At 44.7% G+C, this 14,485-nt stretch overlaps 1 protein-coding gene across 1 annotated transcript in view; it reads right to left on the reverse strand.

Annotated features, from left to right (window-relative positions):
- Positions 1–2,434: 2,434 nt before the first annotated feature.
- The window catches only part of PSMD1 (proteasome 26S subunit, non-ATPase 1), a 70,991-nt gene continuing 58,940 nt past the window's right edge, over positions 2,435–14,485 (reverse strand). The window contains exons 20-25 of the mRNA XM_027464001.3: positions 11,331–11,500; positions 9,548–9,640; positions 7,858–7,950; positions 6,032–6,178; positions 3,465–3,619; positions 2,435–2,642 (exon numbers count right to left, since the gene is read on the reverse strand). Coding sequence (XP_027319802.1) covers positions 3,473–3,619; positions 6,032–6,178; positions 7,858–7,950; positions 9,548–9,640; positions 11,331–11,500 — 650 coding nt within the window. The 3' untranslated portion in view covers positions 2,435–2,642; positions 3,465–3,472. The remainder of the gene's footprint in view (positions 2,643–3,464; positions 3,620–6,031; positions 6,179–7,857; positions 7,951–9,547; positions 9,641–11,330; positions 11,501–14,485) is intronic.

Below are 14,485 nucleotides of genomic sequence, written 5' to 3' on the forward strand. Positions count from 1 at the left end.
ATCTAATAAAGAGGTGCAGACAGGCTGAAATCCCTGAAAGACACTTACCGTACAGCCTCCTGCTGAGAGAGGAGTGACTTCTCAATCATCAGCCTGCCAACAAGAGGTCAACTCGCTGGAAAACTTTGTCCTACCCAGAGGAGCAGCTTTGCCTTCCCCCGTGCACCATCCCACAGAGCTGCCCCATCCCACTCCCCCTCAGCTCAGAGGGGCTCCTGAGGTTTGAGATGCAGCCTCCTGCACGCTGCTGGGGCACCTGGTAATTCACCTGCTTCACCCTATAACCAGCAGCCATCTCCAGCAGCGCTCGTCCAGCTCCTCTCCACCACCCAGGCTCCTTGGCAGGACTGTCACAGGGCTGCTGACATTCTCCAGAGCAGCCCTGGAGAGAAAGCAGATCCCTTTGTGCATGCATCTCTGCAGTCACCCCTGAACCATGCAGTTCCCACGTGTCTTTACACAGCACAGACAAGACACGGCAAGTGCAGAGCTGGGGAGGTGTGAAGAGGCCAATTCCCAGATTTCCCTCCTGGGGTCCCCAGCACACATGACATTTTTATTCCACAGCCACCAAAAGCTCTGCTGAAGATTTGGCCACCTGAGTGTAACCTTACCACGTGTCCCCAGAGTAGCAGCTCAGAGATCAGTTTGGGACAATCTGAGGTTTTTACTTGTGCTTGTACCAAGAAAGCTCCAGGAGCGGACTTCACAGGCTCAAGAAAAACATTGAACACAAGAATCAAGTCTGCTGGATGGTGCCCCAGGCATTACATGGCTCAGTGGGAACTGCTGTGTGTGTGCAGATTTACACAGCCACACTGAGAACCAAACCTGCAGAAAGCACAAGGAATACATTGGCTACCCTGGCATACATTAAAGTATTTAAGACTCAGCAAAAACTCCCATGAATAGAAGCTGTCTGTTCACAGCATGGCCAAGGCATCAAGGCCTTCAGGCCTTTCTAAGCCAGCTTTTCCCAGCATTTCTACTTGGACTCGAGCTCTCCTAGCAATACCTACCTACCCAGCAGGTTGTTGAATGACCTGAAATGATTTATTTTTTTTTTAATTCCCCTTGCCCTCCCCTCCGCAGTGTTTTGTAAGTGGCATGAGGCATTACTAACAAATTACTTGAAAAACACAAATTCCATGCCGGTTGGCATCAGCAGAACAAGCAGCAATACAGGTTACATGCACCCACTCAAAGGGAAGGGATTAAAGTGGTGGGGAGACTCACAAGATTTATATTTGTCCAGCTTCTGCTTCTTGCTCCACAATAGCTAGGTCTAACATCTAACGACCATGGGACTGGAGCATTGATAACCTGTTTCCAAGTCTTACCCACAGTAATGATGTCTGTAGTCTTTTTAGGTTCATTTTCAGCTCTGCTGCATGGGAGAACAGATCTGGATCACAATTACAGCGAGCTCTAGCCAGCACCCCTACTGAGACATTTCAACTTTAGGGACTTTGATTGAAGCCTAGGACTCAGAATTGGCTTCCAGGCCCATAGCTCTACGCTGTACTGCTGAAGCTCTGCAGAGAACAAAGGTGGACTATTCGATCGCTATAGAAACATCCACCAAAATAAACCATCTTCTGGAGAAACTCCCGGGTGCTACATGCAAGATTTGTCTTCCATTATTACCGATGCACATGAGCTTGTGGTATGTTCACATGGAGCAAGATATTCCCACATCCATGTAATAAAACCCTCGTTCCATTTAAATGCCGTTTCAAGCCACGCAGCATAGCCCAGCAGTTGGCTTTCAGCCGACCAGGGCTGGCTCGCTGGCAATGCAACCTGTGAAGTGTTACAGCCCAACAGGTGAGGGCCTGGCTGGGCCCACAGCGAACGCTTGAGCTGCGTTCTTTCCTTTTGACTGCTACTCATTGCATGCCCCTGACTGCAAATTCCCCCTTGGCTAATGATGCTTGCATGTCTGGATTCACCCCATCGAGGTCTGTAACGTATTTCTAGCTGCCTGCTAATATCAGCTATTACGCTTGTGTTTGGTGAAAGCCCACAAAAAAGGGATTCTGTGAAACAAAGAGAAACATGCCTCCATTTCTCCACTACTAACATCCACAGCCCTTCTGTCAGCCCCACGCTGACACAGGAATACCAGGAGGAGCAAGGGGGAAGATCAGTGCAAAGCGAGTATCACAGAGGTAATTTGGAAGCAGACCTTACCTAGACAGATGGTGGCAGGTAGAGAGCTGCTGTCTCTGTAGCATCAGTTCTGTGGCTGGGTCAGACTGTAGTGAGTGACTACAGACTAGCTTAGGTCAGCCTAAGTGTGTGCTACAGAGGAATAGTCAGTTGAGCTCTGCTGGAAGAATGTGCATGACTTGGGTCTAATTCCTAAGATGAATAGAAGAGGACATTGGTAGGCTTCCCTCTTTTCCCCCCAAGCACTAAGTTTTCTGTCAAGAATTTTTAATATATTTATTTGAAAACAAGGTTTTGTGAAAGAGTACACTAAATAGCATATATCTGTTCTTCAACCATAAAACACGGACTATCAGCTTTAGCTCAGCACAGATTGGGGCTGCATGCACTGAACAGCAGATCTCGATAGGAAGGTCTTCATGTCTGTCTTTCCGATATCAAGCATAGTGTCTTCTTTAGAGGACATGATCCTGGAGAAAGGGGAGAGAGAAACCAGAAAAGCAAACATATTTAACTAAGGGTTTTTGTGGTTGGCCCCACACATTCACCCGAGCCTGCCAGTTTTTAGCAGGGAGTTTGTTTTCCTGCCCATCCACCAATTCAAGTGCATAATCTTTGCTCTTGGGAGCACTGGGACATGCCAGCCCATATTTGGAAATAAAGCAACTGGATTTCTGCCTCTCAGTGAGAAACTTGCACATCAGTTCAGGCACATTAACCAAGGAACCTGAGAACTGCACTATTCATTGCCTAGAACAGTTCTACAAAGATCCTTGTAATGTTCTCTGAGCCCTCCACAGAGCCCATGACTGAATTGTCTCTAAATTCTGCTAAGAACTGCTGGGAATAGAAGGCAACCCGAGAGAGCAGAGTAGGTCTTTTTTGACCAATCCTGCCACACTGAGGTCAAGTAGATGACAGCTTTCTTACATAAACCACTTGCTCCTCTGCGACCATCCTTCATGAGCTGAGTATTCCCAGCTCAGCTGTTGCCTGTGACCCTGTACACTGCTCAGACTCTGCCCAGCAGGGTTCTATTCAAAAGTAGCCAAGCCTGTGCAATTAGAGACTAGATCCAGTATGACTGGGTCAAGGCCTCATCCAGAACCACGGGCTTTCCCTTCTACTGCTACCCAATTCTTCTAAATCAGTACTGAGCACATATTTCTGAATCTGATGCAGAAGCAAAGAGCTAAACAAGAAAGCCAGATGCTGGTAACAGCTTCAGTTGATCCAAAGAGGCTTTTGCTTCACTGGGATTAATAAAGGTGACTCTGCACACTAGATTGTACCTCAGGTCTTAATCATCAATGTACTCAAAGGGCTCTGGTGGTTCAGGTTCCTGCTCTTCTTCTTCTATCTTCGGACCATGAGCTGCCACAGGTTCAACCAGCTCCTCCATATCCTCACTGGTGTCCTTCAGAATGATGATGCCCCCGATGGAAAGCTGCAAGACAAGTGCAGTGAGCGTTAGAAGCAGCTTGCTGCCTGGTGCTGGAGTGCTTATGGCCACGATGTTATCCTAGACGCCTCAGGTTCCTCATACGCAGGAACAAACGCTCAACTGACACCAAAGGGAGAAAAGGGCCTTTAGGATGTTTTAGGATCTAGCCACGAATTACATCAAACTGAAACCCTGTGCATGCAGGGACAAAATCAGGTGTCATGAGAAGCGGGACAAATGGTAATTCAATGGTAATTTATTGGTAATAATAAAAATGGTAATTAATGGCAATTTACACTTCCTTACTTGGTTGCACCCTGCATTACAAGCTCACTGAGTATCTAGGCCAAATGCTCACAGACTTCTGAAAGTCTTAGTGGAGGCGCCAGCCATTCACGAGCATGCCTCTGCAAGGGGAAAGGAGGAAGCAAAGCCCCTCAAGAATTATTCGGTGCTATCTAGGAAAAGAAACAAAAAGCAGTTCCTTTCTCCTCACTGCTCATAGATGAAGGAGTCACAGCAAAGATTCCTCAACGGTGGCCTTCACACCAAACAATTCATGCCAGGAACAGCACCGTATCTGCTAATTCTCTGCTGACTGGCTCTGTGCCAAAAGGTATGACTTTCCCAGAAAAAGGGGAAGTTTCAGAAAGCAAAGCATCTGACACCCACATGGATCCCTGCCCGATAAGGGGATGGAGCAGACGGAGCCTATCCAGACTACTTTTTATATGACGATTATCTAAGCCTCAGTTTGATAGAAAATGGCATCTGGATTCACAGCTTTACCCCAGTCCCAGTCTGGCACTTTCCACATAAAAACTAATTGAACTATAATAGCTTTATATGGCTCATCCTTTCAGGGCAAAAAAGCCTAGTGAAGCTTCTCTCCGTAGCCACCTCCCAGGAGGCTATCTGAAACAGAGACTAATCTGATCACCAGCTTCCACCGACTAAGGAATCCTATTAGCAGAACCTCGTAAAACAAAGTGGAATTAATTACAAAGGTCACAACCAAACATCCTGGCAGGCTGAAGTAAATCTCTGTGTCTCAAGGAGTGAAACATGAGGTGCGAAGAGGCAGTGCTGTGTCATGCCTGGCTGGGATCAGTGTTGACCACACCAGGACTCCAGGCTATAAACAAGCATCTCAAAGAGGCCTTTTATTCTGGCATTTCCCTAAGTAGAGCAAAGCTCCCAAACAGCTCCATTTCAAGACTCTCCTTGGTTACACACCCTACTTCCAGCAAAAAAGTGCACTGTTCAGTTCTCTTCAAAACCAATTTTTTGGGGAGAGTTAAGGGAGGAAACTGTACTCCCTTCACTAAACAGCTCCATACAAGGGCTCTGCTTCTTTTGAAAGTGAAACAAGCAGCAAGCAGTTTCAAATATCCATGTTTCGGCTGTGTGAGTGGACACTTACTGGACTGCGTAGCAGATGTTGCCAAACCAAATACCAGTTGGGCCGCCTCTTCTTTTTAGAGGTTAGAAACTGAAAGATCCCTACATAGATTTGCTACGAGATGTCTCAAACAGGGATGATGTAAAGTGGATTCCGATGTGCTGATGGAATTCCAGGAAATCCACTTAATAAAACCAACTATTTTCCCAGTTAAAAAAACAAAACAAAACACACAAAAAAAACACTCAGCACATGTTTTTCCCAAGCACAATACTGCAAGAGGGCGATGTATGGTGTTATTTGTTGGACAAAAATAAAAGCCAGAAAAATATGATTCAGGAGATATAGAGGCCAGGAAAAAGACTTATATTTGCAATATGTTGGAGCATCTTACAGAAAAGTTAGTTATCCCTTGGGCTAATGCTAATTTGTTCTCCATTTGGCAGTTACATGCTCTTCTCTATGTTAACAGGAGATGAAGGCACTCCTCTAAAGTCAGGTGCAACCAAATAAATCTGCTTAATGAAAAAAACTCACAACTCTATAGGCAACCCCCACTGCAGAATAATAAGGCCCCAGCACATGATGGGTGATCGTCACCATGTATTTATTTTACTGCTTTGACAGTGAGCTGGTTCAACTTTTCAGCTCATTGGAAATACCACGTCTCAGTCTCTACGTCCCCAGCAATGTCATTAACACAGTGTCTAACTGGTTTCCAGGTTACAGCATGTGGCATACGTAGAAGAAAGAGATAAAGCAGCATCAACATGGTGAAAAGGGTTGTGGCAGCTCTGGTTTTCCCCCAGCTAGAACTGCACGCGATCATTTGAGGAGAGGGATATTAGAAAGTAAACATGACAACAGTGAAGTTGCAAGTCTCTGAAACAAATTAATGATGCAATACATGTGAGTGGCATTCTCACGTAAACATAGAGCTTCAGGGTCCTTATACGTAAGCCCAGCACAGGGAATGCTCAGTCAAGCACACAAACTACTAATGTGACACTTACTGGTTTGAAAGGCTGATACCGGCAGCTCTCTGTCATAGTGAGAACTTTGAGCTGAGCAGGCATGACCCTTGCTGGGTTATCCAGAAGCTGGAAGTTGGGTTCGGGTTCTTTCTTCTTTTCTTTTTCATCCTTCTTTTCAGTTTCATCCTGTGGAGAGGGGAAGAGGAAATCAACGTTGTTTTAATGGTATTCTCTAACCCTTTCATAATTACTCTTCACGCAGGGAGCAATTCCAGAGCATGGTGAGAAGCCATTCACCATCTGAGGAACAAGCCACGATGTGTCTATGAGCTGGCATTGGCAATACCAGTGTGGATCTAAGTACTCTCATCAGTGCAATGGCTCACTCTTGACTGCAGGTGAAAGCAAGTTCAGCAAGACGTCGTAGTAGAATGGTTTTACCTCTGGCTTCCCTTTCTAATACTTCCTCTTAAACTCACTCTCCACTTTTATTCACAACTTAAAATTCTTTAATATCATTACTAAGCACATAAAAATTGCCCCAAACCACCCTTGTCTTTTCACTGCCATAAAACCATCACTAGCGTTTCACTCTACCGGTAGCGACAGCAGCTCAACCAAAATGACTCAACTCCAGCAACTCCCTAGGGAATTGCAGTTAGATGCTCCTTTACCACTGACTCAGCAGCTGGAGGCAAAAGCTTGGAAGAAAAAAAAAAAAACAGCATCATTTATATACTTAAGAAGAACGTGGATCATATTTTCCCTCTTGCTCAGGGACATCTGCATGTTGCAAAAAAAAAAAGAAAAAAAAAAAAAAAAGAAAACTGCAGAGAAGATGGAAACAACCAATAGGAAATGATCAGAAACACCACCAAATGCATGGTATATCCTATAACAGCAACAGGAATATCTCTGTCACAGAGACTGTTTGCTGCTGTGCAGACCGCTTGGAAGCTGTGGGTTACTAGTCACTTAATAGGCATACGAGAAAAACAGGAAAGCAATTATACCTCTAAAACATTTGGACAATAGCAAAGCACTGAACTCAAACACAGCAGGTGGCAGCAAGCTCCCTTTTTGCTATCCTCGTTCTGCTTGATTCAGCCAAGAAAACTTTTCAGACAGCTGGAGCATACACAGATACAACATGTGAATCCCTCAGCCCAACACATGAATCCCTTCCAATACAATGCTTCCTCTCAACACCTTTACTGAGCTGTAGGTTGTAAAGATTTTGGAAGAAACATTAATCTGTTCAGCACATTTTGCTTAGTCAATAGTGCTGCAAGAATAATTCAAAGGAAAGGCAGTGTTTGATGGTTTGATGACAAGGAAACATTGATAAAGGAACAAAAAAACCACAGAGATTCCACCTTGAACCTGAGGTGATTCATTTTCTGAACCAACTGCAGAAAGTTCAGTGCCAACAACATGGCCAATACTTAAGTAGGTCTACATAGTTATTGTACACTTACACCTTTGATCTTACGACACACTCCCTTTGCATACCATCTGTGTGTTTCTTCTTAAAACTCCCTGACCACGTTGCTTTACTCACAGAGATGTTAAACTGGAATTAGAAAAGTTTCTACTGAGCTGGTCAGCATAACACCTTTTCAGCTTACAGTTACTCTTGGCATATTTGCATCTGTTATGTGAGCACAAAAGGCAGGGTCCTTTGTCAAAGTACATCAAGAATTTTAGCTGCCATCTATTTTCCATATTACAGCAACCACCAAGAATTCATTATCCGGGTCACAGTGTTGGGTACAGTGTTAAGTGGGTGCCAGCTTTCATGACACACCTTCCACATTTACAGGGCAGGGGGAAGAGGACATTGAAGTTTCAGTGTTTACACCCACCACTTCCATCTTCTCCTCTTCCTTCTTCTCTTTCTCCTTCTCCTTTTCCTTCTTCTTGGCTTTTGCAGTGATGGACAGCACAGCAGTGGAAACCTGGATATGTCAGAGGAGGCAGGCGTTCAGTATGACTGCAACACTACGCTGTGCTTCAGCTCCCCAAGCAGGGGAACAAAGGGAAACAAACCAGTGTTAGGTTAGTTCTCAGTGCAGCTGTCAACGAGATCAATTCCTCTGCGTTTGCACTGCTATGTTGAACAGACAAATACTCCACCACCAAAGCAAACAAAAGGTACAGATGGGACAAAAGATGCCATGCATACAGACTGGGTACAGTCACACATGCAGAAGGACGAATTTCCTAATTCAGAGATTAATAATTACTGTTTGGGTCTCTACATGAGATTTTTATTTAACAGAGCAAAGAATGGATTTTTTGTTATTGGAAAAAAAAATCTGTTGCTAGAGTTTCTATGGTAAAGAAACACGTCTATAGATTCTCTTCAGAATGACCTTGAAAAGCTATTCCACTCTCCTAAACAGACAGCTCTTTTTCACTGACCTAAAGAAGCAGATACACGAAATACCCTGTGAAGGAGACCACATGGAGCTTTGGCACTCCTGAGCCACAAAGTACCCAGAAGCAACACTCAGTACAAGAATTCAGCATGTCTCCTCCCTTCGAGTAAGCACATCTTTCTCTATCCACAGCAGCTGCCTCTACAAGACAGTAACTTCCTCAGAGGAACAGGGAGTAACTGCATTTGTCATGCTGCTGGTGAGGCTTTCTAGCCTGAACGCAGCCTTGTGGCATGTTTTAATTTTGGCCAGGGAAGTTTAAAACAAAAACAGATTTATCCAATTCATATCCTATTCCAAAGGCGAGAATGCAGCTATGAGCAGTAAACTTTGCCTTTTGTTAAGAGTTCATTTCTGGGTTCCTTGGTGGCACTGATTTCCTGCCCATCATTCAATTCTGATAAAATGTTTTACAATTTTCACACAACGCCATTCATCAGCGTGACATGCCTGAGGTCTCCACTGCTGCAATTGCTCCCTGAGGGCTGCTTTGCCTGCTGCTGTGGTCTGCTCAGCAGCTCTTACCATCTTATGCCAGGAGACAAATCACTTCCACTGTTGTCTGCTAGTCATCTGATTTCATCTGTTCCCTTTCTACACCTACGTGTTCTCAGTTCCACACTTACCTTTTCACAATCCATGGGGCAATAACTCACATCCTAGCACATGGCTGTACTACCCTGAGACCAGGTACAGTTCTGTCCTTCCATATGGAACTATTTAAGATCTGTCCAACCTAATATTTTCAGCGTTTGTACTGCAGCAGCACTTTGGGGCCCAAGCCACAGACAAGGACGCTGTTGTTTTAGGTGTTGCACAAAAATGACACACAAATCAGCAGGGCATGGAAAAAAGAAGTGTTAAACAGTGCTTCTGCTTGATCACTGGAGATAAGGGAAGTTCCAGTGACTTGGTAGCACAGCAGCTCTATGCCATGATCAGCAACAGTCCCAGGCTCAGCAGGAAAAAATAGCTAGAATTCTCCTTCAGAGACAATAGCGCCTGCCAATTCTTCTCCTGTTCTCCAAATACCCTGTTAGTGCCACCAAAGTCAATGTTTATACTAGGAGGGCAAATGGGGTGGCTTCACCACATGGAAAGCTAGCCCAAATACCTTTTCTTTCTCCTTTTCCTTTGGAACCTCCAGAGGTGGGGGGTAGGCGAATGTGGACGGCTTACAGTTGGACTTGTATTGGACTTTTGGCATCTAAGAAAAACAGTTAAAAAAAAAAAAATCGTTAGAGACAAGAAAAGCAGAGGAAAAAGTCCACAGCAGAATAATTACTTTAGCTTCATTTTCCTTCCAGCAGAGACAAACACAGATCCTCTAAAGAATACGAGCTTCCCCTACTCCCCCTCCGGAAGCAGAGGAACTGTTATCAGTGGCAACGGTTCAACTAGAACAATGTTATTTAATTATTCTATAATCTGACTCTGGCAAGCTCTCCTAGCCTTCTCCATACACTCCATGCTATTCACACCATGCTTTGTTTTCATTGTTTCAATGCTTTTGTGGTTTTAATGTTGTTGCTGTGCCTGCTCTTATTAACACAAAATTGGTTTAAGATCTAAGTGGAGATCTGTCAGTGCATGCTAGGCCAACCAAGCGCTGCCTGACGCTCACCTCTTGCAAAAGGACAGTCGGTTTTGGGGGTGGGTAATCAATTTCACATATTGTCTTACACTTGTCTATATAAGCAAGGCCAGAAAGCACCTCCTGATAGCCCATCTGAATTCTTAGGCTAAATTAGTTTCTCCTGTCTCTTCCTTCAAAACACGTCATGGAGCAAAGAGAGACCAGGGAGTGCTCTGAGGAAGCAAGGTGGGTGTGGTGCTGCCTGTAACATACATCCAGCTCCTAGCTGGCTTTAGTATTCTGGCCAAGTTATATAACAATATAACCCACATATTACCCACATAAATATGCCATTTGGGCCTGCTGGAAGCTCTAAGTGATGGGGAGAGGAGACAAAACGGCAGTGCAGCCAAGCAGTCAGAAAGGTGCTGAGCCTATCACCTCTGCAGAGGTGCACTGACAAAGCTGCAATGCGATTTGTTTGATGTATTCAGCACAGAGGAAAAAATGGCATTTTAAATGCAAGCCTTTCTTCACACAGAGCAGTAATTTTGAGCTCCGTATAGACTGACTGAATGCTACACCCAAGACAGGTGGAGAAGTGCACCCTACAGCCATAAGCTTTTGGTCTAGGGTCTGCAATCCTGCAAGCTGGCTCCATCCCACAGGGGGCTTCTGAAGACCAGCACAGCCCTATCCATGCTCTGTGCATCACAGAATAACCCTGCAGCACTGACAGGAGGGGGATGTGTATTCAGAAGCCTTTTTGTGGAAGTTACTAACTAGCTCAGCTCTCCAGCACAGGAGACCCAGCAGGGCATACAGCTCACAGGGGCCGTACCACAACTGATCAGCTGGAAGAACAAAAGTGCAGTACCCAGGACAGTGGTTTAATGTTTACTCCCTCAGGAACTGAAAACAAAATCCCCTTTTCCCACTGCTACCTGCCATAGGGAAGAGTATTACATGATTCATTTGAGGGTGGCTTAAGAACAGTTGTTTGTTTTTTTTTTTAAAAAGTAATTTTGATCTTCTGGAGTGATAGCAGGGTGGTCTCTGCCCACACATACTGATTAGAATTCCACTCTTCCTAAGTTACTTTGAAGTAAAGGAGACAAAGTTTGCTCTTCACGTCTCTCTTGTCCCTAGTCCTCTGCCAGCCCTGCAATTAAAGCCTGCTTTTCAGACTTCTTCCAGTTAGCACCATTTCTGGTGCATACAAGCTGGAGGCACTCCAAGAAAACCAACAAAAGCAAGGAGGCATGTCACTCAGGTCTCTCACACAGCTATCATTGCCTTTTTTCCTCCATTCGTTACGTACCTTAAGATCCTTGTTAAGGCCGATGACACAGGTTGGGGTGAAAGCCAGCGACAAGAAGTGAGACAGGGGGAACCAGAACCAGAACTGGGTGAAGACCAGAACTCCCACCACGGAAGGCATGTGAGTGTGTCCTGTCCTTGACTGCAGCGAAATAGTTACGTTATGGCCCCCTGCAAGGAATCACAAATGAATTAATGAATTCTTGGGTAACTCCAGAAGGATTCCTGAGTGATGCATCTTTAAAACAGATGCTGTCAAGGGGGCTACAAGCACAAGCCAGACCACAATGCTGTCAGCTTTCTCCTCTGTTCTCACCTTTCACAGTGAAACTCGTGAGCAGTGTGACCACCTCTGTCTAGCTCTATATATCTGCTAGATGTTACCTGTATGCAATCAATGATTACAGCCCTTTCCTGCTCATTTTGCCAGGAGACAGTTAAAACAGAAGTACAGATCAGAGGTGGGGAGAGATGGAATAAAAAAGGCAGACCTTAGCTATACCTAGTTTCAAACATAGCGTATCAATGAGCCACAAGGCAGGAACCACAAAGAAAGCAGCACACATAAGGCACTTATACATAAACGTTTCTCTCTGTCTGCCTCCCTGAACTGCCTATTATTCAGAAGAAATACGCCTGCATTTTTATCCTACACCATCTCAGAAGAAAAAAATGTAAACAGCAGCAACTTCAGAAGTTGCTTCTGGAGGTGATCAATCTGTGCAGCAAAGAGACAAGCTCCTGCAGTCTTTGCAACAAAATTAAATCTCTGCCAGACAACCCAAGTCCTAGGTTTGTACTTGCAAAGCAGAGACCAAAACAACTCCATATGTTGATGTAGTGCAGAAACATCCAGCTAGAGACCAAATTGAAAGATTGGGCTTGCAGACAGAGTGAGAAAGTGTTAATCTGATCTTCGGCCTTCTGATGAACACAGTGAATTGAGTTGAAGAGGGCACCAGGCAAGTCCATTACCGCTGACATGACCAGGTGCAGGGAGGTTAACTCGGTTAAAATACAAACACCCGTTCTGTCCTAACTCAGGGCACTTCAGAGCTGCAAATCCCAAACTGGAGGAGCATTCCTCTGCCCTGCATAAGCAGCGATCTGTAGCGGGGCCAGGCAGCAATTGGGCCGTCTGTGTCTTAAAGAAATTAAAAATCATTTTTTCTCCCACAACTAATGAAAGCCCTGAACGAGGCAGTAATCTCGTTTTAGGCACTCGTCAGAGCGAGTCCCAGGAAAGGCAGTGGAAGGAGGAGGATTTTGATGTCCTCCTATAGTATACCCCGCATATATACTATCTCCCTGCTGTTCCTTTTGTGGCAGCAATACTTCTCCTGCTGCTTGACTAGAGAACTCCTTCCAGATGCCTTTTTGAAGAAAGGCACCGATGTGATCTCTGCTTTTCCCACTGCCAGGTCTGCTGTGCTTCTCATTAATTCCCTCTGGTACCGCTCTCATACTTGCATTTGAATTTGCAGTAGCATTAACAAGGGAGTGCCTGAGGTCTTGTGCTATCCTGAAACATACCAAGCATTGCACGTTTGAATGCCTGGTCTTCTCCTCAATCTTTAACTCTGAACTTTCCTTCACCGCATCACTATATAAGGGCCAGGTCAGTAATCCTCGGATATCCTGGGTAAAGCAGCCCAGTGGATGTTGCACAAGCAGCTTAGCTATACTTTATCAAACTTTTGGAATTTTATTTTCCAAATTTATTTTTAACTTTCAGAATTTTTATTATCAAATCTCTGGAATTTCCTGGATGAGTAACAGATTTCGTACTCCAAAGATGCTGTCATGCTGCTGCTCTCTGCTGTTTCACATCCACGCACAGCCCACCCTCATTCCCAGGGATTTGCGTGGAGCAGGAAAGGTGGAGAGGGCTGATGTTGCACAACTGTGATAGATCTTCATGACTAAGCAGCAGCACTGACAACCTTGTAATGAACACATTCCAGATCTTTAGCTAGATGAATGTAAGCTGTGACATGATTACCTCAAAACCAAACCAATAGAACATGAGATTTTCAGGGCTCCTGAGCTCATGTTGCTGTTGTGGCAAGGTTTGCCAGAATTAAAGGAGCTGTTCTGAAGGCTACGAGGATCTTCTGGCTCAAACTTAACGTTAACAAGGAGAGGGAGTGCAACAAGCAGATGCTGATGACCTATATACATGGATGAACTCATTGACAGCTTTTAATTATGGTGGCACTTTTGTAACATCCATCACTCAACTCTACAAACTTAGTTCCTTTGACAAGTTTTCTGACAGCACACACCTTGCTAGTAATACTCTGGCAGCACACTAGCACAGTGCTCATCAGATGCTTCAGAGACCTAGGAAATCAGTCTCCAACCTTGGCCTAGGCTGCATCCTACCTTCAAACAATATCCTATCACTTCCTTCTGTATCAGGAAAGACTTACAAGTTGCTTCATCTACATAATGAATGAAGGTGACCTGAGCTGTTAGCAGCAGCAGAAAAAGGTCAAAATCCATCATCTGCCCGATGCCTAACAAGAGGGGCTTTCAGCATGTGCCAGCATCAGCAATGAGCCACGCTGCAGCCCTTATCTAATACAATGTGTTTTTTTTCCTTACTTACCAGTTATGCCTGACTTTACATTACAAGCCTGTAAGCAGGGACAACCAGGAGAAACGTGGGAGACACTAACACTGAGTTCAACGTGTGTGAGGGCCAAAGTGATGAACACCAAAGTTTATTTATTGTACTAAAATCCTTAAGAGCCAAAATGCAACATATCACATCAGGCACATACTTGGAGAGAAAGCAATGTGGGAAACCCCTTCCTCTGTAATTTGAAAGATTTCCTTTCCCATCACTCACTACAGTTGACTCCAGAACTGTGAAGAAAACAGTAAATTCACCTTCACGCTGTCAGCAGCTGCTTCAGTTCAGCCTGCACTGCCCAAGGCTACAGTCTGTCCCAAACCCACCACATAGCTAACCCCACCTAGACTTTTCCTAAATGCAGAGAGGATTTTTCAAATGTAATACATAAATATTTACATGCTATCACTCCCTTTTTTCTCATCGATTGAGAAACGTTGCATTAAGAATCAAAGATACCTAGAGCCCAGAGGGCAAAATAGTTTTCAAGTAGGTCAAATGCTGATGCCTAACTACAT

This window comes from Anas platyrhynchos, chromosome 9 (genome assembly GCF_047663525.1).
Source record: "Anas platyrhynchos isolate ZD024472 breed Pekin duck chromosome 9, IASCAAS_PekinDuck_T2T, whole genome shotgun sequence".
NCBI lineage: Eukaryota > Metazoa > Chordata > Aves > Anseriformes > Anatidae > Anas > Anas platyrhynchos.